Below are 24,907 nucleotides of genomic sequence, written 5' to 3'. Positions count from 1 at the left end.
TAATTCACTTAATTGGTTCAGATCTTATTTTAAGAATAGGACTCAAGTAGTATGTGTGGATGGGAAAGAGTCAAAAGCCCTCAGACTGGATTGTGGTGTGCCCCAGGGTAGTATCCTGGGGCCATTGCTATTTCTCTGTTATTAACATGTCCTCTGCAGTCGATTGCTTTCTTGTCCAATTCGCCGACGACTCGGCTCTCGTTGTTTCAAGTAAAAATCTTGAAGACATTAGCACTTCATTGTACAAAAACCTCGAATCCTGCGATAATTGGCTCGTCGATAACCAACTTTCCCTCCCCCCTGAAAAAACTGAATTGTATTTGGCAATAGGAAAGTTGTAAAAGCAACAGAAAATTTTAAGATCCAATACAAGAATGTCATTATTAAGTCACAAAAATCTGTAACTTATTTAGGATTAGAACTTGACCAGGAACTTAAAGGTACATTTATTGTTAATAGCATAATAGATAAAGTTAATAATCGATCAAAATTTGGATACCGTCAGGTTCGTTTTTTGGATATGGATAGTAAAAAAATTATTATGTCGGCCCTTGCTTTTAGTCTCTTTGACTATGCAATAACTAGCTGGTATTGGGGAATTCCGAACACTCTTAGAGATACGTTACGATGTCAAAATAAAATAGGGGCCTATTAAGATTTATATTGGGGGTTAATAGTAGATATCATCTGAGTATGGCAGATTTCCTGTCATTGGGAATTTTAAATATTAATAGACAGGCTCAACAATTAACACTTAACCTTATGCACAAAGTATACAATAACTTAACTTGTCTTGATGTAAATTTCATTTTATTTAATCATAATTATAAAACATGAGGTGTAACAAAAAATTTTATGTTTCCAAAAATTTCTCATCAAGTTTATAAGACGTTTTACTATAATGGAATAAAAAAAATGGAATGAATTGCAAAATAGTTTAAAGGAAATTAAAAATCATAATACATTTAAATATTTACTTTAAAAACATTTAATAAAAACATAATTTTTTTTTTTATATTTGCTTCTCTTTTTATTGGTCAAGGACCCCTATGGAAACAAGCTCATAGAGCTTATAGGGTTATCCTCTTGCTCTCATTTTTGTGTGTATTTATGTACTTGTTTTTTTGTTTTGATATTATAATAATGAGGGCAATAAATAATAAACAAACAAACAATAAACAAATGTGATAATTATGGTAATCATTATGGCTACTCCGAGACCGATTGATTGATAACAACAAAAACTAAATTACATTATTCGGTTACATTTATTTCTGAAGCCATTATAAATTAAGCCAACATAAAAATGCACCAAATGATATGCACAACAGAAAATTAGTATCTCCTGCAGCATAAATAACAACATAACAAATATAATATTCAATGAAGTATTGCAGACAAAGTAATAATAATGTATATGCCATGACAAATACTTTCACAATAACTGAAACAACCCTTGATAGATATTCTCATTTAAAACATGGATATAAAAAGAAAAAAACAAATATCTTAATTATAGTAATTTACTACTGCGTCCCAATTGGGTGTTTCATTGAATAATAAATTTTAATAAACTATATGACATAAATGTGTCTACATACACTTAATACAATATTCATCCAGCTTTTGCACACCTAATTTGATGAAGATAAAAATGCATTGATGCTGAGCTACATTACCAAACAGAAACAAAATAGTTTTTTTTATTTATGATTGAAGTTACTTGTACGCACCCCAACCACACCCCCACTAGATGTGTATAAGAGACAGCCATTAAGCTTACCGATTTAATTGACAATCATCCCTCAAAAAATACAAAAAATTTAATTCATTTCATTTTCATTTATTTATTTGACCATATAGACATTAAAAAACACAATAACAAGAAACAACAAAAACGATGGTCAGGGACAGCTAAAGCAAATACAGTAAATTATTGTAACTCCGAAGAGTCAGCTATATATTGAAATGCTTAATTATTTCAAATGATTATTAATATGCAATTATAGTCAAGTTCTGGGGAACTTATAGAAAAAACAGATTATCAAGGAGCCATTATTTCCTGATTGTCAATGTGGCTGGTGCCACCCCTGGTTGTTACTGTAGTCTGAAATCAATTCTTGATTCTGATTGTCCAAAAATCCAATCATAATTAAAAATTGGATTAATACTGGTGTAACAATAGCCACTGCCTTTTTACATAATAAAAAATGTTAAATTGATTACCAAGAAAAAAAATAAATGTACTGTGAAAAAGTAGGAAATTATTTTCTTTTTACAATTTTCACTTAAAAGTGAACAACTTACTTAAACAACCTAAGAAATTTTTATATTTTATTTTTAAGTTCATTGACTCAATACAGTCAATATATATTTTTAAAAATTAACTTGTGCATGCATTGGAGATAATACAATACAAAAATTGACAACAAATATGAAAAAAAGAAAAATATTCTATATCTATGGCTGTACTCATGTTAAGTATATTATCAATAATTTTGATTACAAAATATTTTTATATATAATAAATAACAAAAAAGGGCGTAAATGAGAATAGATATAAAACAGGTTTAAATATAAAATGAAATAGTGTATATAATATTTAATACATAGAGGGATACAAAATTTGGTCTGCATAGTTACATATTACAAACACCTTCACTACCTGTTCACTCAAAATTAATTGCCATATGTAACAACATGCTATAATTCTCAATATTTCAATCATTTCTAAATGATTATAATTTTCATATAAATTGTTTTAAAAATATCTGTCCAGTTCATACCACTTTTGATTGAAAATCCAAAATTCTTAAAATTATAATAATAGTTACAATCTTCATCTGATTGTTATTATCATTAAAATAAAAAATACAGTAATAATATAAATCAAAGAGGTTTATAATGGAAGCATATTTTTATATTTAATGTTGTATAATTCCAGTAAATCCAATTTTATTGGTCTTAAGGAGAGGCACTTTTTTATACTTAACAATGCCAAAATATCTATCTCTGCTGTAAACTGTTCACCATAAACAACTAATAAAGTCATATTCTTTATACTAATGGACCATTAGCGCACAGTTTGGGATAGGTATATTGTATCAGATGTCAAATGACATCGCATTAACTTGATTTGTTTTGAAGCAGGAATCCCCACAGCTAGATAACTTCATATCAAGTATCAGATAAGTATGTTAACCTCAGTGGACATTATTTATAAGTAATTGGCCCATATATGGGTGTGATAACGACATCATGATGCAAATCACATATCTGTCACTCAATGTGCATTCACAAGACCTGCCCAGATTATCAAACTATATTTGAGAAAAAATGAAATAGACAGACTGAAAGCTTTAGCAATGTGGACATGAACAAGTACTAGAGAAACTAACGAACATTTTAGCTATGGTAAAAGATAGAAAGAAGAAATGGATTGAGGGTATCGTCACCGACACCACAAAGACACACAAGCTTAAAAAATCATATTTAAAAAACATTTTCTTTGATATGTTTATTATGTACATTGAACTCTACCTTTTCACATAATTGTTAAGAGTGCAACTAAATTAGTATTTACTTAATTAGACTAATTAGCCATTTTTTTGTTTTCATGAACGGATATAAATTTTCAGTGGGCTTTCAGAAGATGCATGGTGGCATTGCAATCGTTGTGATCGGCTAGATAAGGCATGGCTGGGGTTAGGCTAGACGTAAAGATTAGATTCCATAACTTTCCTAGGCATACCCTTCTTAAAATAGGATGGAACTATTAGAAAAAATAATGGTTTAAACAGGATAAGCCTAGTTTGCAGGCCTATAATCACAAACAAGATACAAACATTTCATGCTAATTAACAGGTTAATTAAAGTTAAGAAAAGAAAAATAAATTGAACATTTGAATTGTTTTATGCTTTATCTTTAACCAAATGTAACAAAATATTTGAAATTTTGATATCTTAATAGTGAAATTTACAGTTTTGTGAAGTAGTTCACTTCAAATGCATTTTTCTTTGAACAATCTTTTGGTTGGAATCAAAGTTTGTGTTTCTTTGTGCTGATGATATACTTAGAGGAGATTATTTTTTCTTTTGAGAGATATTATTGAAGAAACAGTAGAAGGAAAGCAACCTTGAGGTGGTTGTTAGATGACCTGAAGGAAACAAATAAAAGTTAAGCCATCATGAAAAATAGGTCATATGACAGAAAAAATTGGAGAACCTGCCAGTAGGCAGAAAACAGATGATGATTTGACAAAAACGTGACCATATATAGGCACATCATGACTATATATGAGCATAAAATTGTTCTTTGTCAAAGAAAATTTGATAGTCTGGACAGAACTTTATACATTGTCCTTTTACCTGGCCTACATCTAGTGAAACTAAATCTACAACTCGATACTTTTCTTGCGGAGAAAGTGTGGTGGAACAATCCTAATGCTGGACAATAGGGCACTATACCAAGCATATGATTATTATTAATATAATTCATCATAAAGGCAGTATAACTGCTTTTATTATTGATAAAAACACTGTGGATGTGTTTAATTTCTGCATCTAAAGGATGTACTGAAATGGAAGATTGGAGCAGAGCTTGTAAATTGCAAATGAATAAATACATTTTTCAGAAACATTTCAAATTCTAAATTTCATCATGATAAACTTCCTCAAAACAATTCTTATCATAGAGACAATTTCTAACACAGATGGCAGGAAACAGGCCGGATGAATAAATGGACAATTTTTACTAGAAAAGAACAAAGATATTTAACTCGCATATGAATTAAGTATATACTGTACTTATTACCGTAGTAGTCTCTTTAACAAGTGCTTTCGTCAATTTTTTTGTTCTTTGCGTCACCCTTCTCAAAGTTTTTTCTGGCTTGTAGTCTGTCAAAGCGGAAGTTCTCGTAGTGTATGCTATGCGTCACCTCTTTTAAGTCCTGCAGGTGAGTTCTGACCAACATGTCCCTTAAATCTGCAAACTCGCAATGATTTCGATTCTCAACTAAAAAGGGAAACAAATTTGTATCAATGGAATACTTCGTCAGATAAATTCCCCTCTGTTAGTCCTCCAGCCCCCACTTCACATTTGCACCCATATCAGCCCCCAACCCCCCTTTCAAAACTCTTACATACACCACTGTTTGGATAATGTGATAGAGGTCTTGTTGGCATGATGTGTTATGTAAAACTTTCACACATTTTATAATGGCAATAATGAAAAGGAATTTATGATAGCTGTAGTATAAGATGATGGTAATATGATGATGACAATAACATGATTTATTGAAGTTTTCTTTAATTCAGTGACTAGCACTGCTTTTCAAGGAAGCCCTGGTACATACAGTAAATGCAAAAAATAAATGAAAAAAAAAAAAAAACTGTTTACAATCATGAAATTCAAAAGAAAATATAAGTAAATAAAAAACAATGATAAGATAGCCTAAAACTGAAATTAATGAAGACAAAATGAAAACTGCTAAAACCAATATAAAAAACACAAATTTATCAAGATACAAGAATGGTGATGATAATGATGATGATGAGATATAAAACTTATTTTATTCATCATAATTTTATTCAATGGATCAATATCAAAGGCAACCTTTGTCACTGTTGGATATTGTTGAATAAAATGAGAAAAACAATGAAAACAATAATGGCAATGAGGTAAAAAGAAAAAGATAATGAAGAGTTGATGAGGATGTTGCTCACATATATGTACCACTATAATGGTTTTGAAAATGGTTTTGAAAATTTAGGGCTCACCTTCAATAAGACCCCAATTTGTTTTCCTGCCAAGGACATCCTTGCCTTCCACTTTATGTGCCTTGTCACTTCCTACAACAGCAAATGGCATTTTTTCCTGAAAGCAATACAATAGAAATACAGGTTGAAAATTATCTTCAAATTTAAATAGCCAATTTGATAATTCAATCAATCAATCGCTGGATTTTGTATTGTGCTAAATTTTAAGTTCTGCACAGTTGTGACTAAAGAAAAATTAAGTATTTTAACAATTTATTAAAGTGTTCCTTTATTCATCTAATTTCAACAGTTACTATTTTTACATCTAATTTATTTTTACATCTCATTTATACCAAATTTCATCATAACATTCATCATATATTTGAAAAAAAAAAGTATTATATTTGGTATACAATAAAGCATGGGTCCTCAATTTAATATGAGATGCCAAAAATAAAGATAAAGCCAAAGCACTCATAAAGATACATAATGCAGAATGCCATTTTGAGGATAAAGTTGATCAGTTTTTTGTTTTACCGCCCTCTAGAAGGCATTGAGTTGCAAATGTACTTACCCTGAGGGCAGCATTGATGGCTGAGTCCTCTGCATCTACATCCAGGTCCTTCATTGGGTAAGTGCTAACTTCCTGCGAAGACAGCTCATCTCTTATCTACAACGAAAGTATTTAAAATACATCAACCATAAAAACACACATTCCAGAAATACCTTATAAAATATAATATGACATACTTTTAATAGTAAAATTGTGTGGGAAAATCTGAATGAGATGAAAATGTAATAAAAACACTGAATTACTAATCAAATTAATTAACTTTTTTGAAGTTTGCACAGATAAGAACAGATTAAGCAGATTTACATATTTTGTATTATAAAAATCCTTTGACTACAGGCAATTTAAGAAGAGTATACATGTAAAGTGTATAGGAATTATTATAGCTGCTATCATCAAAGAAAAGGGTATGATTTGATGAGTAGCTCAGTGACAAAAACCAAAGATTGACTTTGAATTAGGCATGAGGTGTATATTTAGAATTGGCCATCTTTAAAATATAAGGCTGCCAGTAAAAATAAGGATCAATCAGTTTCTTAGAATGGGGGAATCCCCAGGTATAAATGTGGGTTCAGTTCACACAAGGGTTGTGGTACATGGTCTCAATTTTCAATTTGGGGTTCAAATCTTACAGTATGCTACTCAATCTAACTTATTACGTAAATGTTGACCAGATTACACAGATCAGCAGTGATATTGGTAGTCTATGAGGGAGATACTTACCTGGATAAACTGACTAATCGTACTGTTTTACTGGCCTAGCATGTGACTGCACCCAAGCTCAAGCATTGTCCTCATTACTTTGTCGTTATTCAAAAACGACAAAGGAACCAAGGATATTACCGATTTGCCTGGACCTTCTGTCGCAAGCGAAAGTGTGTCAATCTCCACAATCTACAGACTTTACTGTTTCAGGGGCGATTTGGGGGTCTCCTGTTTAAAGAGCTACTGTATGTGGCTTCATGCCCTACTGTATCTGCATGAGTCAGATCTGCAGGTGCGCACTATATCAGGGTACTGGTCTGCATTAGGTATCATTTTGCCTGTGGCAATTGGTCGTTTTATCATAAGTATTCAGGAAATAGACTAGCTAGATTCTCATACACCTGTGAAATCAATAGTATCTGGCTGTCCTTTCAGCAGGTTTCTGAATGGCTGAGTTTTTCTGCTGGTTTTTATGGGTTTTATTTTTCAGTTTTGTTGTTTATTTCTTGGTTTTTTCTGAACACCTTAATTAAAGATTATTACAGAATACACTACAAAATTGCATGACAAACACCATGACTAATCCTCATTCCAAAGTGTTTACTTACTCTTTTTTTGAAAGCCTCCCTCTCTTCAACTGTTAGAGTGTCAGACTTGGCTATTACTGGTACAATGTTCACAATTTTGTCAAGTCGTTTCATAAACTCTACATCCAATGGTTTCAAACTGAATCAATGAAAAAGGTTAAAATGTTTAGTGTTTACTAGTACTTGACAATATTTTAAACTACTTTGCTCATGTACCTTGTTTGTAAACATTCGATTTTGGTCTGAAGAGTGACTGAATGAATAAAATGTAAAAACAATTTATAGATTTATGATAATCATAATAATATATGGATTAATACATTATCAACTGTGTGAGGCCATGTCCTTTGGTCCTTGGCTATTAACTCCATCAATGTTTGTCTCTCTTCATCCAGGAGTTTATAGGGTACCTGGCAATGGCGGCACCAGTAGAGAGTCAGGGGACAGGTCTGGACCCCTGTCATCTGACGCGACCACCAGGTTGTCCACCAAAAACATTAATTTACCTATAATACAAGTAATCTTATTTTGATTGCCAATCCCAAATATTGTGGTGTAAAAGGACATTTCTGGGCCATAAGCCATAAAAACTCTTCCTATGAACACTTCCATGGATTTTATTCCGGCTCTAGTTTTGGTTTAGATCGCAAGTTGGACTTGTTGGACCCTTGATAGAAAAATTCTATTTAATTTTGTGACAAATTTGTGTGATGTGCCCATATATGGGCATGATAATGTCATATTACACCGTAATTTGGGCCAATGTCACTTTTTTTGTCACATAAAATGTAATAGTGTGGACGGAGCCACATCCAAGCATAAACTGTAGCACTGACGGGCAACCAATCATTCACGTCATTTATCTGCACATGTTTGGAAGGTGCTACTAGAAATAAATTTCAGAATATGACAAAATAATGTTTTTCAAACAAAATGCTTATTTTTTTCTTCATCAGGCAAGAATTTTTTTATTCCTTGTTTTGCAAACTTATTTTTTAAAGATCATTAGAGGACGGAAATAACATAAAAATAAAGTTTTGTTTTCTTATTTAGCAAATAGTTTTTCAAAAACATCAAGACGGAGAAGAAAATAAAAATAAAATTTTATTGGTAAATGTAAACAGTGTAGTAATGAGATGGTTTGCTTTAAATTTATATAATTAAGAAGAAATATACATATCTTATCTTTGGAGATTTCAAGGCAGCAGAGAGCGTAATAAAAAAAGAAAGAACTTTAATTTTTTTCAGACATTTCCATTTTTTTGTAGAGGTGGGTAAACTAATTGGCCAAACATAAAATTTTGTTTTAATTCAAAATAATCATTATTTATGGGCGGCGGGTTCACTAAACAAGGTATCAAAAAAGTCTCGCCTTAGCATACATTATTTCTTTTAATTAAATGTTAATTTTTGCATGATTAATACATACCTGTGTCCAGTAGGTGCAATGAAGTAGAGACAGCAATGTACTCTGGTATCTGGAATGTGTTTCTTTCGACTTGTGTTAATTTCTTCCGACAAATACTTCTCGTATTGATCATTGATGTACTCTATTATTGGAAGCCAACTGTGATATGCAACAGAAAAGAAAGAAATACACACCATAAGAAGGTCTACATGACTGGTTACTCTCTTATTGGTAAATGAAAAGAAAAGAAAAAAATATGTCATTTATACAGTATCATGCTGAAAATTATGTTATTGGCAAAATGAAATAAAAAGTATATATAAATACATTCATGTTATTAACATTATGCAATTTGGAATTTCATTTCCATGGAGTTAAAAATGGTGACTATGGAGAATATGACGACACACATGATGATGTTGAATGATTTTAATGATTAAATGACAATAACAATGATAGATGATGATAATGATGGTGATGATGATGGTAATGACAGCGACGATAATAATGATAATGAAACTATCTATCAGTAACAATTATTATTCAAGCTACTGCATACTTCTTCATATAATAATAATAATAATAATGTTATCTTATTAGGCGCACGTATCCATCTCATTGTAGAGCTGCTAGCGGCGCCGTTTTCCACCTGCAGAGTGTAGATGTAGCCTTTTTTTCTGCATTATTATTTTGAATTAATTAATTTTATTTGAATTCTAAGTAAATCTAAAAAACATGCCATGTTCTAAAGCTGTTTAATCTTAAATGCTTAAAAATAATAGCACTGACATAGGATATCCGCAACAAGTAATGTGAAAGCAAGTTCATTACAGCCCTACTCATATCCATACCCTAAGGTGCTAGGCCTCTGCGGCTTCACTTCCATTAAGTGAAGGAAGTGTGTTGAGGGGAGAAGTGGCCTAATTTACTACCTTATCAACACCACATCCTGTCTCATGGTAGCCACAGCTAAACCCAACTTCCTCACTTTTACTGCCTACAGCAAAGCAGTATGTGGTTCTATGCCAATGTGCTAATTCCACTGCAAAGCCAATGCTATTATTTCTATTCCCCATCTCTCTAATATTTCCTTAGTTTATGGTACAACCAATTACCTCATAATATTATAACCATAAATTATAATATTATCACCATAAATTATTATTCAATTATAAATAAAATATATTTTAGTTCCTTCACATCCAACAACAAGTACACTCACCACTTACAGGATGGAATGATGATTTATAAACTAAGTCTCTAGTTGAGGCTCAGGAGTGAAGTTTTTTTAGTCTAAAAATAAAATGGGTTTGAACCCAGGACCCTGGGATTGGGAATCAAGCATCTCAACCACCAAACTACAGCTCCACTTCATGAATTAATGACATGTGTACATTATATATAAAATTATATTTATACTAATAACATTAGCAACACTACTATTTATTGGTATTATTAAAATTATAATTAGTAAACACTGTCATAATTATCATTATTATTACAATTATTGCCATGATAATATATAATGTTAATAATGAAAATTGTTAATAAATACATATTTTTTTAAAACTAATTGTAAATGATGATGATGGTCAGGTAGTATTGGTGGTACTCTTAAAAACGGGTTTAGCTAGAAAAACGAAATAGGCCATCCAAAATGGAAGCCATTTGGCGTGGCCTAGCATGGCCCTGAGCTGATGGGCGGGCCACACCCCCTTCCAAACATAAGAAAAAAATAGAAAATTTTGATCTTTAGAGAGCATTTTGAAAGGTGTTTAAATGTTGGAATTTTGTTTTCAAAGGAATAGTCTTGAATTAGCTATTCAAAAATATTTCAGTTATAGAAATAAATTGTGCACGGTTACGGTTATAATTTTTCTAGGCTATGCAGATGCATCCTAGTGTAAATTCTACTCTAGGTCCTCCGAATCGAGAGATAGGCCTAAACCTACTGTATTTTGTTGACTAACAAAATTGAACTTGTGACATTAACAACAAATCTTCTTTATGGTACTTCATGAATTAATTATAACCAGAGAATTACGAACACCAACGATATTATGTCAGGGAACCTAATCAAGTCTTCCATTTTCCAGCAGGGTATAAATGTTTTTAGCTTGATGCGTGTCGTAAGTATGTTAACTTTTCACTGGGTAGGCAATGGTTAAGCCTTACATTTTTAGGAATTCCTACTGAATATTGGTATGAAAACAACATACATTCAATCAATAAAAGTTGTTTTTATAAAACGTAAATATGATTTAGCTTTAGTTTAATGTAACATTTGATAGATTTTAAGAATATAAAGAATTTGCTAAGGTAAGCCAGGCCATTTAGGCTAGGTCGTGTTGATTAGGCCAAGCCGTTCAAGCCGTCACGGTAAAAGTCGACGTCTTAAATAATTGTTGGCCATCCAAAAGACGGCTGGACAGCTCGCTGGCTAAGCCTGTGCTCTTAAATTATGATATATTAATTATACTTATTATAACATACACAAATTATTTATTATAAAATGATTATTAAATACATGCAATCAGTGAAAAAATTACATTAATTTCAACATCAATAAAAATACTAATGATAATAAAATCTGTTAGAAGATAATATAATTATTAGCCCTGATTACAGATGCAATGTGAGCAAATGTGCCACACTCACACTCCAACAGCAACAACAATATAATTAATATCCCCACAAATAATTACCAGTACTACCACCATTCGGTGGAATTGTGGGAATCTTAAAATACAAGATTTCCCTGTTGAACATGTTTAGTAATAAAGAGGGTCAGGAGGGTAAGCATTGTCCCTGGCTTGTTTTCAGCCACTTGAAAACATTTAAAGTGGTTACTTAGCCAAGTTCAGATGCATTAACCAGGCACCAGATGTTACTGCACACAAATCTAGGCCTACAAAATGATATGCAGCCAAGATAGGATGCAGTCCTGCAATGAGTGCCTGCTGCACATGACAATGATGATTTTCTACAATGCTTAAAGGGGTTTCCATCACATTGGACACACTATTGTCTTAAAGATATTTTTGATTGGTGTTTTTTAACCCAATAGTCATGTTATATTTGTATGAGCTACCCAATCCAATTAACTGTATTAATTGATGTAGTGAAAAATGTAATAATTAATATGACAAATGTATTAATTTACTGACAAAGGTAATGATTAATCTATTGACAAATTTATTTTATTGATTTAAATTAGCAACTATATTGTCAAATGCACTAAATGTCCTATTGACAAAATGAAAACAATGTGCCATCATGAATCTATTTCAAATTACTATAGTAAAATGCACTTTGACTTGATTGATTGATGTGGCAATCAAATTGAATTGACACAATACCTACCAGTTTTCATTATTAATGTGATCACCGAATCCAGGTGTGTCGGTGACGGTTAACTTCAACCTTACACCTTTCTCTTCAATTACTGGAAGAATGGAGAAACAAAAATATGATCATTACTGTAAGTATGCTATCATAAAATCACAGATATTTGCTAAATACAAATCATACACTAAAAGTTCAAACCTAGGAAATACAACAATTTGTTTTCATTCCCAGGCACTCAATGCACGACCGTTGGCCGACGAATCCAACTAAATTTTATTCTGGTTCAATGGAAGTTGAAATATACACTTAAAGCTGAGTGACAGAATGATGTTGACTGATGCCATGTTTTGATAGATTATGTTTTCTTTTTATTTTTGTCAGGTGTGCTACCTGGATTGTATACATCCTGTTCCTGCCATGTAGCACACCTTTTCCTAGAGGAATGGTTATGGTATAATTGCTGCGAAGCAGCAATTCATTTCTTGACAGCAATTTGACCTCTGAAAGGTCATTTTTTGTCAAAAAACAAGGGCCTAAGACGACTGAAAAGTTTCCTTCTTTCGTTCTGCCGGGTAAAATCAATTACTTTAGGCGACGTTTGTAGACGAACCAACACGTACCAACGTCCGCATGTCGCGCTAGCCTTATCCTACTCTAGGCCTAGACTAGCTAGGATGGTATAGGCCTAGCCTTGAAGGGACGAAGGTCCCAATGAAAAACAACGTCGCTCCTTGATAGCTAACATTGTCTATTTAACATCACAATAATTCATTATTAGACCTATAGTTCTTTTTGAATAGTACTCCACAAATCTCAGAAGATACCTCGCACAACTTGAGTAACGTCTCGTATCTATTGTCGTGACATCATGGCTAGCTGGCTCACGCTTGCGATGTCTCGCACTTGTGATCAAATAACACGCTGGCTCGCACTTTGGCAACACTCTTTGGCAGTGAACTCGCCCCTAGAAAACCCGCCCTTCGAAACTTGCCCCATTAAAAAATTTTACACTTCCTAGACCATGCAGTCTTCAAAATAAAAATTGTAACCTTTGGTAATCAACTACATTTTCAACAAACATAGAAATTTTTGAAACTTTATTAAAAAAAACCTAAACCATAATTCACCACTATAGACACTTTTTGACAAAAATGAAAAATTACGACTTTGTTACCCAATGAGAAGTGTTCTAATATAGACAATGGGTTGTGTCTCATATTATTTGTTATATTTTTATTATTCATTATTTCACTTGACTCGCATAAATAATTTTGTCCGAAGAACATTTATATGCAGTTGTACTTCGCAGCACTTCACTTGCAAGTTGCAATTTCTAGTCCTAAAATAATGGTCTGTGCACTGGTTTCAAAGTTGCTGATTTCATAATACCCTGTACCATAAATTGTGTAGTATTTGACTCTCACATTCTTTTTTACAGTATGTACATTTTGTATTATAAAATATAGACATATTTTTCATATTATTACCACCTTGCATTCTGGCAAGTTTGAAATCTATCGGACTTACTAAACTTTAGTTATTGTGGTAATAAACAAATGACCAACAATGACAGTGACACCGACGACAGGACAACATGAACATAGGCAAGAACAATAGACTCGCCGGATCTTCACCCCTTTGGGGAGGCTAATAACTTGGAATCATTGATGCTATGTATATACTATGAAGAATGGAATAGCTTGGTTGATAAAAAATGCTGAGACTTATACCTAGAATTAAACCCTAGACCCTGGGATTGGAAGTCCAACACCTTAATCACTATGTTACACTTCATTTCTTACCGTGACTTATCGCCTTAACTTCTACTGTCTTTGGAATGATTGGTTCTTTGTTAGATTCAGGTAAGCATGAACGTCTCGCAATCTTGGCTTTGAAGAGTGTGTTCACTAATGTAGATTTACCCAAACCACTTGCCCCTGAAATTCAATAAACAACAATTAACACTTCATGTAAACTAAGGTGAATTTACTCAATTACACCTGAGTGTAAACAACATTAATACATTAGATTTCAACAAAACTGAGTGTATATTTATCACAGAACATGTCAACACCATAACCTCTGATATAATTGTTTAAAGGTAGATCCTTATTCCAATTACATCCAAGTATAAGCAAACATCAATAATACCTCAAAGAACCTCTTAATCTTGGTTTATACCAGTTTCTAGGCATAGTTGTAATATTGGTTGTCCTCATTCACAAATCTTCTGCGGTATATTTACTGATTTCGGGTCAATGCCCTTTGTCAGTATTTATCAATATCTTTTCACTCCGTAAATATTCAGGGTAAACTGTACAAAAGAGTATTTGAATTTATCCGAGGAGTAATTACTGACTAGGGTTGAGTAGGTTACTAGATCTATTCACAATTATTATATATTGTTATAATTCTAAAGCAGGCCTTTCACTTAGTAATCACTTCTAAAACTGGAAATCATTTTATTGCCAAACTGTTCAATTAAAATTTTTTTATAACTTTTATTTTTACAAACAGTGGAGACTTGTAATATTGTCATCTGTTAAAATCTAAATTGTTTAATTTGGATATATAGGTCGCATACAATACTCTTTAAGTGTAAAGGTACTTTACAAACAACTGATTTCTTTCAAAATTTTTAAAGCATGTCTTTTTGTCCCCATTTTTGTGGATGCATTCTCAGATTGTGGTTGCAATGAGTACTATATAATGATTGGACTTTTGTTGCCAATTTTTGTATTTTGTCTGGTTTTTAACTTGAATTTTATATGTTGTTTCCTTGTTTGATTGGAGCTATACCTTTGTGGATTACCTTCTCCAATCAAAGTTTGGTTCACACTATCAGGTTTTTTGACAAATACCTGATTTATCTATATAGAGGAATGGGTGCAATATGACATCATGATGCATATTTTCATTTTCACTTTATTTTGGAATATCTCCATAGAACAATTTATACAACAAATATATAAGTAATGATATGTAATTATATAATGCATAATGTATATAATACAACAGTTACAGACATGACTACTGAACTCTTTGCTTGGAGAAGGCATTTGTTACAAAATTTTTGGGCTACAGACCGGGACAAAAAGAAGTGGATGAAATAAGTTACAGAGCTTGGGGACCATGTATCATATTGAGTATCTTTCTTCAAAAATTGCAAAACATTGTGGTATTATTCGTTGTGTAATAATGCCTCATTTCGATTATTGTAGTCAAATTTGGACAAACTGTAATAACACTCTTAAGTCAAAGATGCAAAAGCAGTAAAATCGATTTGCAAGAATTTTATTATCAGCCGATATTAGAACTCCAGTGGATGATATGATGATTACTCTTTCATTGGCAATCAATTCTAGTTATCATAACAAACATGAATTTACTCGACCGCAAATGGCAACATGAAGAACATAAAAGACAGTCCTTTTTGGGTACACATTTATTTGGTATATACTTACCAACCATCATAATATTAAATTCAAATCCTCGTTTTAGTGCCTTTCGTCTGATTTGCTCTTGGATTGTGTCAATTCCTACATAGCCAGTTACATCTGTTTTGAGGGCGCCCCATTCTGTCGTCTGAGCCATCGTCTCTGACATGATTGATACAAAATCCACAAATTTCAAAACACCTGTTAAGTATATCATTAAAAATAATCAATGTAGAATATATAAACACTTGTCAAATAATTATTAAAGATCAGATATTGGATTTAGAAAGTATAACACATACTCCAAGTATTGAAATACACGCCATCGTGTTGGGATTCAATATTTCGACATTAATTATGTCATCAAATATTAGCTAACTCTGACACTAATTTGTTATATAAATTGATAATAATTGATTATAGATAACTTGTGCACTACTTTAGTAAGTTGGGCACCAGTTAAGTGTGTTCTGTAGTAATCAATTAATATTAGCTAACTCTGACACTAATTTGTTATATAAATTGATAATAATTGGTTATAAATAACGTGGGCACTACTTTAGTAAGTTGGGCACCAGTTAAGTGTGTTCAGTAGTAATCAATTAATATTAACTAACTCTGACACTAATTTGCTATTTAGTAAGTTGGGCACCAGTTAAGTGTGTGTATTTCAATACTTGGAGTATGTATTATACTTTCTTATCTGAGATTAATCAGTGGACCTTTCAGATATTGGATTAAGATTTATAACATTTATGTCCATCAAATTCCTCCACTAGGATGTCCCAAAAATTTAAAATAAAAATTTCATATGGGGAGGGGGGGGTGAGCATTTATTCGAGGGAGGTATTTATATGAGGGAGGCATTTAATTTTCTTGGTGTAAAATGGATATGTATACTCAAATAAACAACCCTTAATTTCACTGTAATGTGGAACTACAACACATAATTATTGCATCATCATGAAGACTTCATGAATCCCAGCAAGGTTAGAAAAATGTAACTGTACTGGAGTATAACAGTAATAGAAAGTTCTGAGAATGACTTTAGGAAAAAGATAAATGCCTTGGGCATATATTTGAGGAAATTAAAGCTTTTATTCAAAGAAGGATAAATATGGTAAGAATTGAATTACAGTATAAACATTAACAATGACATTCAATAATCATATTTCAATCACTTATTTGGTATAACTTAAAATGAATTATGTCATTTAGAATGAAGAAATTTTTTTTAAATGTACACATCATAGTTACATTACATTCTCATTTTATATGCTGTTTCTTCTACTTTCTGTTCAAGGCTACAAGTAAACAAGGTAATATTGTGTATTTTTATCTACACAATATTTCCTGAGACAGCTTTTCCAAGGATGTGTTTCCAAATGTCATTGTTATTTGGAAATGCTTGAATATCAAATTGTCATTATTGGTGAGTAGTTTTATGGACACACGACTAATTAAACTTTGTGAGAACAATCAGGGTCAAGTTATTTGTATTAAAACAAACAATGACTAGCCTGTACAAACTAAAGTAATACTTATTTACAAAAATAAGCACAAAGTATCACTTTCAAAGAATGACTAATACTTGTAATATGGTGCCAGAATCTAATTCATAATCAGCTCAAAAACTGATTAAACATGAGAAACAGAAAATAGAATATCAAAGGGAGGGGGAGGGGCTTCAATTTTTTACAAGAGACACTATGAGTCCATCCCTACCTCAGGAGGCACTATTAGTCTACCCCACCTCCGGTTAACATGGTTGGGAAAGTCTCAAATGATATAGCACCTCAGATGTCTGGAAATTTCACTCCAATACCAGGGCTGTAGTTCATAGTGTTAGTTAATATAAATTATACAATGTATAATACTGTATAGGTGTGGGTCTAGAAAAAAAATTATGTAGGTAGTAGCCATGTGACTCCTCTGTGTGTGCGTTTACAAAAATTTAATCATATTTCATGATCGTACACTGAGACATAGGCGTGATGATAGGCTAAAGATGCATCAATATTTTATCAGTTCTCCAAATAAAGATTGTAATCCTGTGGGTACATTGATATCACAAATCACAAATCTACTTTTAAAAAATGCCAAGGTAAGACAGTGTTACATGCTGGCCTAAATATAAAATCGAGTCTGATATAAAAAAAAAATGTGTTGTACTAGGAGTTTGAACAATCTAGGGTTAACGAAACTACATCCTGGGCACATAAAAAAGGATAACTGTTGGTTTTCAACTGAGTTGTTTACATCCAGGCTGAAACGTTGCGCTGTTGCGAGTCAAATCGTACCCCAGAGCGTGAATAAAAAAGATAGAAAACATCTAGTTTACACAACTAGCAAATTTAAGTTCACAGAATATTATTATTTAAATTAACAAGCATCAGTTTTGTGTTCAAATTTTAACTGGAAATGATAAATTATCCTCCAGGATTTATCACTCATCTACTTTGTAGATCGCTAACTCTCACGCCACTGCATTTGTTTACAACATAACACTTGGCTTCTACAGAGAGTATAATCATGTAGTGTCATGTGTTACAAGAGTTCGCGCTAGTGCAACATGCCATACATAGGCTGGTCTGCCGATTTTGCACTAGCTGTACCTCTATAGTCTATAGTTTGCTTTGCTTCCTTGTTAATATAGGTTTTCACAATAAAAATATTACATTTTAAGGTGGATTTATTCCAAGAATTTTATTTGTGTCATACAACTGAAATCACATAATAAAGATCCCGTTATTTCATACTCATGGATAACAGTCATCGAGTGACAGCTGGAGTTACGGTCTTTAAATGAATTATATAGTTATTTCATTCACTTGTATTTGCTGGTACCTTATTGTAATAATAAAATTCTGTGCATGCTATCTGTTGGGCTAAATTTAGCTACTGCAAGCATAGGCTTAGGCCCCTAGTAGGCTAGACTGGTAGAGTGTAGGACCTACCTTGGTACAAGCTCAGGCAATTTCAACAAATTCCATACAACAGATATTTTTTACTAAATTTACAAGGGCATTTCTGGAAAAAAGGGTTCTATCGAACCTCCAGGCTAGGCCTTGGATGTACATGAAACCATGGAGGTATTATTGAGATCATTCGAAAAAGCTACGCGCAAGTAGTGCTATGCAAATGAACCTAGAACAAAGCTGCCGCAACGCGTGAAGAACGTTTGCGCGATGCCTTTGAAGTCTAATGTGTTCCCCACCACCAAATGCTCAGTAGGCTTAGATTACCAAACCAGAGCCTTGCAGGTGCCAACGTTCCTATGCATGATACATGACATAACCAACCATATTTTCTGATTAAGTCATCATAAATGACATAATCAGAAAATATGGTTGGGTCAAATTTGTGTGTTGGTTGAAAAATTCAGGGGGAGTCTTTATGGCCCAAAACAGTGATTTTAGACCACATTGGTAATGGCAAATTACAGTAATATTTTTAGCAAAAATTTCATTGAAAAAATTTCGTAGGCCTAGCTAGGTATACAGTATTTTCATTTTACAGTAGTTTGGAACGATATCGGGAGTAGGGGAGCTGGCAGTGGCCTACTAGACTACAATTTATTTGAAAATAGCTTGGGCCCAATCGTCCACACCAGTTGGGCCCAATCGTCTGTCACCCGAAGTTTTCATCACGATGATCAAGAACGTACACAATCTAGGCCCTAGGCTAGGCCTAGCCTTTCTGCCGTCACTCTGCTACGTATACTACCGCATAACAAAGAAAGCAACCCACGCGGTGCATTCTTAAATTTTACACACATTATTTAAATGTATTATACGTATTAGATGATAACACGATATCATTGATTAAACGATCTACCACGCTATCGCAGTTAACTACTGTACTAACAGTATTCGAAATAAGGCTTGTCCGCTTGTCCCAGCCAACCAAAATGTCCCACGGACAACCAGAACTATAGGGCAACTTGTCCGTGGGACAACCAAAAAACTTTAGACCCAAACCTCCCAAACTTTACTTTACTGCGTTGTTGTCACAGGCGCGGCCATTTTGGATTCGCCGAATCACATGTTTTCTCGCGTTTTGGTCTGCTGAGACTTGAACTGAGGCGCCCACTCGCGTGCCCATAGAAATATAATAAGAATACTAGAGCGCTAACCGCAATGTATTCGATGTTCGAAATATGCAAAACTGTGTGTGTGTACCATCCAAGATGGCTGCCATAGATTTAGCCAATTTCGCTAAGCACCATCGTTTGCAATTGCACCCTCAATTTACTCAGAGAGTTCAGTACAGCTAGTTATCCGTATGTTTGAAACTCGAGCGTTGCGGTGTTTGGGTGTAATGTACATGATTTTAATTTTCATTCCTTGTTATTTTACTTTTGAATAAGATGCTCCACTTGGCCTCGTTTTGGCTACAATAGTTTAATTATTTGTTATTACCATTACTCATTATCATTAATGAAATAATAGTCAGTCAGAGGGCTTATTAATATGTAATAATATGTATACTAAGCCTGAAGGTGGCAATTTACTACAACGGCCATCTCGGATGGTACACATACATAACTCTGCATTGCTGCGCCATCTTGTCAGCACTCTAGTTGTTTAAAAGCTCTATGGGTTTTTCCTTATTTCGAACACTAACTAAACTCGGCCTAGGCCTCATGTTTTTGTGGAAAGCACCTTTTTTTTATGTTAGGCCTTCTTCAAAATGCCTATGCCTACAGCAGTTGATTTTTTTTTTGCCGCAAAACCAAAATAGTTTCATGCTGAATTGCCGTGGAACTTCGCATCGCGAGGAAAAACAAAATGTCGGAAAACTTTTTTTTACCGCATTCGCATTTGCATAAATGTCTACACACACACACATGCACACACACTACACACAGGGAAAACTGTGAAAAGTGATTACAATAGTTCCTATTGCATTACATGCATGGAACTAAAAATTGAATATGGCGAAATGGAGAGCACGTTATTTTCTCAATGCGCACTACTTACAGTCAATCACTATTGCTGCGCAATCATTTCCACAATGAAGCTAATACATTGATGTTTCAAGAAATACTAAACATAATATTTTCCAAAAAAAAAAGTTTTGATTTTAATGAAACATTTCCATCAGCTTTAAAAGTATGGTATATTTCAACTTGAATTTCCATAAATTGGATAAAACTCGATTCTAATTTTAACATATTAATTAAGGAGTGATGGAGGATTATAATAAACTAAGTCATTTTGGGATTAACGAGGGTTAACTAATCGAAAATTCAACCCAAAATCAGTAATTTTCAGTTTTACGCTGCCTTAGCTTTATAGTTGAACCAATCGATTTTAGACAAAATTATAATGAACACAAAAGTAATTTTAACAGAAATATTTTACGGAATTTGTTCCTGAAATATACAAATAACAACATACTAAAAGGGAACGTTGTTCATTATAAAGATATTTAACAGGTTAAAATCAAACGCTTTATTGCACAACTTCTCTTCTTCTTGCCAAGTTGTTGCTAACGAAAAAATGTGAATTATAGGGTAATATGCCTGCGCGCAATCCAAATGCGGGGAACACATTGGTTTGTCACGTCAAAGGGATCTGTTGCCGAGTGATCTCCTCAATAATACCTCCATGATGTAATCCAACTGGCAACAGATATCCTGAACACAGTCTTAATAAAAGTTAAGGTAATGAGCAAAGGAATAGAAATGGAACACAAAAAAAACAAAAAACCATGGATTTAACTTTGAGAATGGTCTTCAGAAATCTATATTTTGCTGCTACTAAAAAGCACTTTCTGATTGGAACATTTAGTCGGTATTTTGTAAACAAAGGTGTTTACCTAAATATATGTTCTTTTGTAGGTTGCACCAAATTTGAAACTACAATTTAGCAGGTCGATATATATATCTCACTTAATCAGTCAGTACTACAAATAAAAATATCAGTCAGTAAAGCAATCACTGTCTATACAATCGGCCATTATATATAAATCATTTAATAAACTAATCAATAATCCATCAGTCAATCACTCAAACGAATATATCATAACCAGGTTTCAAAATTATTTTCAGAAACAAAAATGGCATTAAGGTTATTCTATGAACCCATAAGCATTAAATCCCTCAAATCTCAGTATGAAATGTTATAGTATACTCATTTGAAGGTATGCACAATTAAGGTTTGAAAAAACTTCCTGATCTGGCAAGTAATCCAACACCCTAATCTTGAATGGCAGCTAAAGGCCATCATAATGAATCTTTGCAAACTGTAGTCTTATACCATGGAAGAATTAGCTACAAGCATTTCCAACAAAATGCTACAATAGCACCTTCACCTATGTTTTAGCCAAAATTATTTTGCTGAATAAGACAAAATATTATTTTAATTTTTTTTTGTCCTATCTGATGATCTGTAAAAAAAAACCAGTTTGCTAAAACAAGTTATTAAGAAAGTATTGTCTTCTTTGCAGACATTAACAACCGCTTCCAAACTTGCTTCATTCTGAAAATTTGGGGAAAACACATTTGATTCACCTATATGGAATACTAAAATTCTCAAGAAATGAAATACAACTATTTTGCTTGGTGGTTAAGGTGTAATTGCCTTCTAACCTCAGGTCATGGGTTAAAATCTTGGATTGCTTAAATACTGATTAAAAACATTTCACTTTCTAAGCCTCATCATAAAGGTATAAAAATAGTTTGAAACTTAGATTAAAGAACATTGAGTTATTTATACCTTTTAAAGCACAAAAAAAACAAAACCAGGAAATATAATTTCTCTTGCCCAAATCCAATAAATTTAAGCTACGGTCAAGGTAAGAATTCTAACAAAGTGCTTTCAAAGATGCAAATTTCTTTGTTTTTTTTTTTATGATAATGGTAGTAATCCTAGGAACTATTAAATCACTTGATAAATTTGCATGAGTCATTATTATACTTGAAGTCTTTGTATCTCTCTTGACAAGACAATATTAGCGATCACTTGCTCAAGTAGAACACTGAACGAGTAATACTCGTTCAGCGTTTTATTAGGGATGTGGTGCCAATTTTATTGTACTTCGTGTACACTGCTGTACACATGACACTACGTAAGGTCAAATGTGTGGTCAAGTTCACCGAAAGCATTAAAATGTTAACGAAATAAGTAAGCATACTGTTTGATATGCTTGACTAATTACAATATCGTCTACCGCATCTTCTGATGCACATGCGGTACACGAATCTGCCAATTTTTATGTTGAGTATTGTCGTTAATTTTAATCGTCTGCCATTGGGTTTTAAAAAAATATTTGACTATGTTATAAATCAAATGAAAACATATTATTATCCTTCTAGTCGAGAGTCAATCGTACATTTCATATAAACTCATTTAGAGACGCAGTAAAATACGTTAGCTACACAGTTGAATTGTATTTTCTCCTCCACCTAGGTGTTTTTGGCAAAATCATTCTGTTTAATACAGTAGGCCTAAGAAAACAAAATTTTCGTTTTAATGTCCTGCATTTTGTCAATTTTTTACAAAATAAAATTGCTAAAAACAAGGTATAAAAAGTCTTGCCTTAGATCTTCAAAAAACCCCCTAATTATTGTTGCAATGTATCACGAATTAAATAACCGCAAAAAAAAAATATAGACGAAGACAAATCACAATTCAGGGACTAGTGTTTACTTTAGAACCAATAACTAACACATAAGGGATTTAAATAAAGACTTGGATCAGATTCCATAGTTGCTCTATTTCTTGTCAGTTATCCTCACACGGAAGAAGGCCGTTGTGTTCGAAATATTTATCTAAAAAAATTACACTAAATAGTTAAAAATCACCTACTTTCACTTTTGTTTGATATTTAGGCCTACTTCATTCTTCCCCCATGTCAAATGTTTTAGATGCGTGTTTATGGGGGAGCTCAGATGTCCGACTGGGGGGGGCCCTAAGTATTTATGGGTGTAACTGGGCATGTGCATTTATGGCCCATATGTGCACGTTAAAGAACACAGTACACTCTTCGGAAAAGAGTAGGGGATTATCTCCCGGTGTACTGTCCAATCACCACCAGAAGGACCCCACTGGAAATAAGTCTTCTTCTAGACTTTCGTGGGCTATCCTTGGTGTTTACACCAAATAAATCAATCCAATCCAATCCAACTATAGCACACAGCGTTATCTGAAGGCCAGAACCAGGGGTGGGTTAGGGAGGGGGTGTTCCCCCCTCCAAAAATGAGATTTAAAAAACAAATTGGGACCGGAAATGGCTTGGATGGGAAAACTAGTCCTGTTTTTTTTTTTGTCCAACTGCCCGACGAGCTTTGGCCGATGGTGGGGCTTGACCAGACCGATGGGGCTTAAGCACCCCTGCCGGCGCCGCCACTGCTATGGAGTTTCTCAATATAATTATAATTCCTTGTGAAAGTCAGCCATGCAACAGAAACATGTACTTCAACAGTCAGATGGGTGTGAGCAATAACAGTAGCTAAAAATAAAGTTAGACTACGGGAAAAATTCTCAGGGCTTCCTGACTAGGAATTTTTCATCTGAACGTTCTCAGGCTGACTAGGATGATATAATTAATTTTTAAAAATACTAATCAATAACAACAATCCTGCAATGTACACACTCCATCTGTAGCGTGTTTACTGTACACCGGAGAAGAATTGTATTTTATTATAGTAGCAAATTAATTACTACTACTGGAGTTTCTGTTTGCCGACAACGGTGTAAATAGCAAAAACCTCACCAACATATTTAACGCTAAAACCTTAGACGGTTTTTGTTTGTTTGTTTTTTCAACCCATATTGTCAATTATCATGGTAGTTTTGTCTGTAGCATTAAGTTCTAATTGTTATCATGAAAACCAATGAGCTGTGTCTCGGCGGTTACTATCGTCATGCTTAGCTGCTCAGTCAACAGTCATTGGTCAATTTGTTAACGGAATTAACAAAAAAAACAGTGTGTGGTTGCATTAACGAAATTGCAGTAACATCGTTTACCCGGTTACCGAGGGTACACGAAGTACAATCAAATTGGCACCATCCCTTACCAGATTCAAGAAGCCCAGTTGAATCTGGCCCTCCCTAAATTTTTCAATTAAAAAAAAAAAATTGGGAAA

General features: G+C 33.2%; 1 protein-coding gene across 3 annotated transcripts in view; it reads right to left on the bottom strand.

Moving 5' to 3' along the window:
• Positions 1–1,827: 1,827 nt before the first annotated feature.
• LOC117117134 (neuronal-specific septin-3-like) overlaps positions 1,828–24,907 on the bottom strand; it is a 57,082-nt gene continuing 34,002 nt past the window's right edge. For all 3 annotated transcript variants that reach the window (XM_033261343.1, XM_033261351.1, XM_033261359.1), the window contains 8 exons: positions 15,841–16,014; positions 14,179–14,313; positions 12,392–12,473; positions 9,050–9,187; positions 7,642–7,759; positions 6,332–6,427; positions 5,779–5,875; positions 1,828–5,014 (listed from right to left, as the gene is read on the bottom strand). In XM_033261343.1, the coding sequence (XP_033117234.1) occupies positions 4,827–5,014; positions 5,779–5,875; positions 6,332–6,427; positions 7,642–7,759; positions 9,050–9,187; positions 12,392–12,473; positions 14,179–14,313; positions 15,841–15,982 (996 nt within the window). In that variant the 5' untranslated portion in view covers positions 15,983–16,014 and the 3' untranslated portion in view covers positions 1,828–4,826. The remainder of the gene's footprint in view (positions 5,015–5,778; positions 5,876–6,331; positions 6,428–7,641; positions 7,760–9,049; positions 9,188–12,391; positions 12,474–14,178; positions 14,314–15,840; positions 16,015–24,907) is intronic.

This window comes from Anneissia japonica, unplaced genomic scaffold, assembly GCF_011630105.1.
Source record: "Anneissia japonica isolate Jap-2015-1 unplaced genomic scaffold, ASM1163010v1 scaffold407_len587689_cov185, whole genome shotgun sequence".
In the NCBI taxonomy this organism is placed as follows: Eukaryota; Metazoa; Echinodermata; class Crinoidea; order Comatulida; family Comatulidae; genus Anneissia; species Anneissia japonica.
The sequence above is the reverse complement of the archived record's forward strand: the minus strand, read 5'-3'. Positions and strand labels throughout refer to the sequence as shown.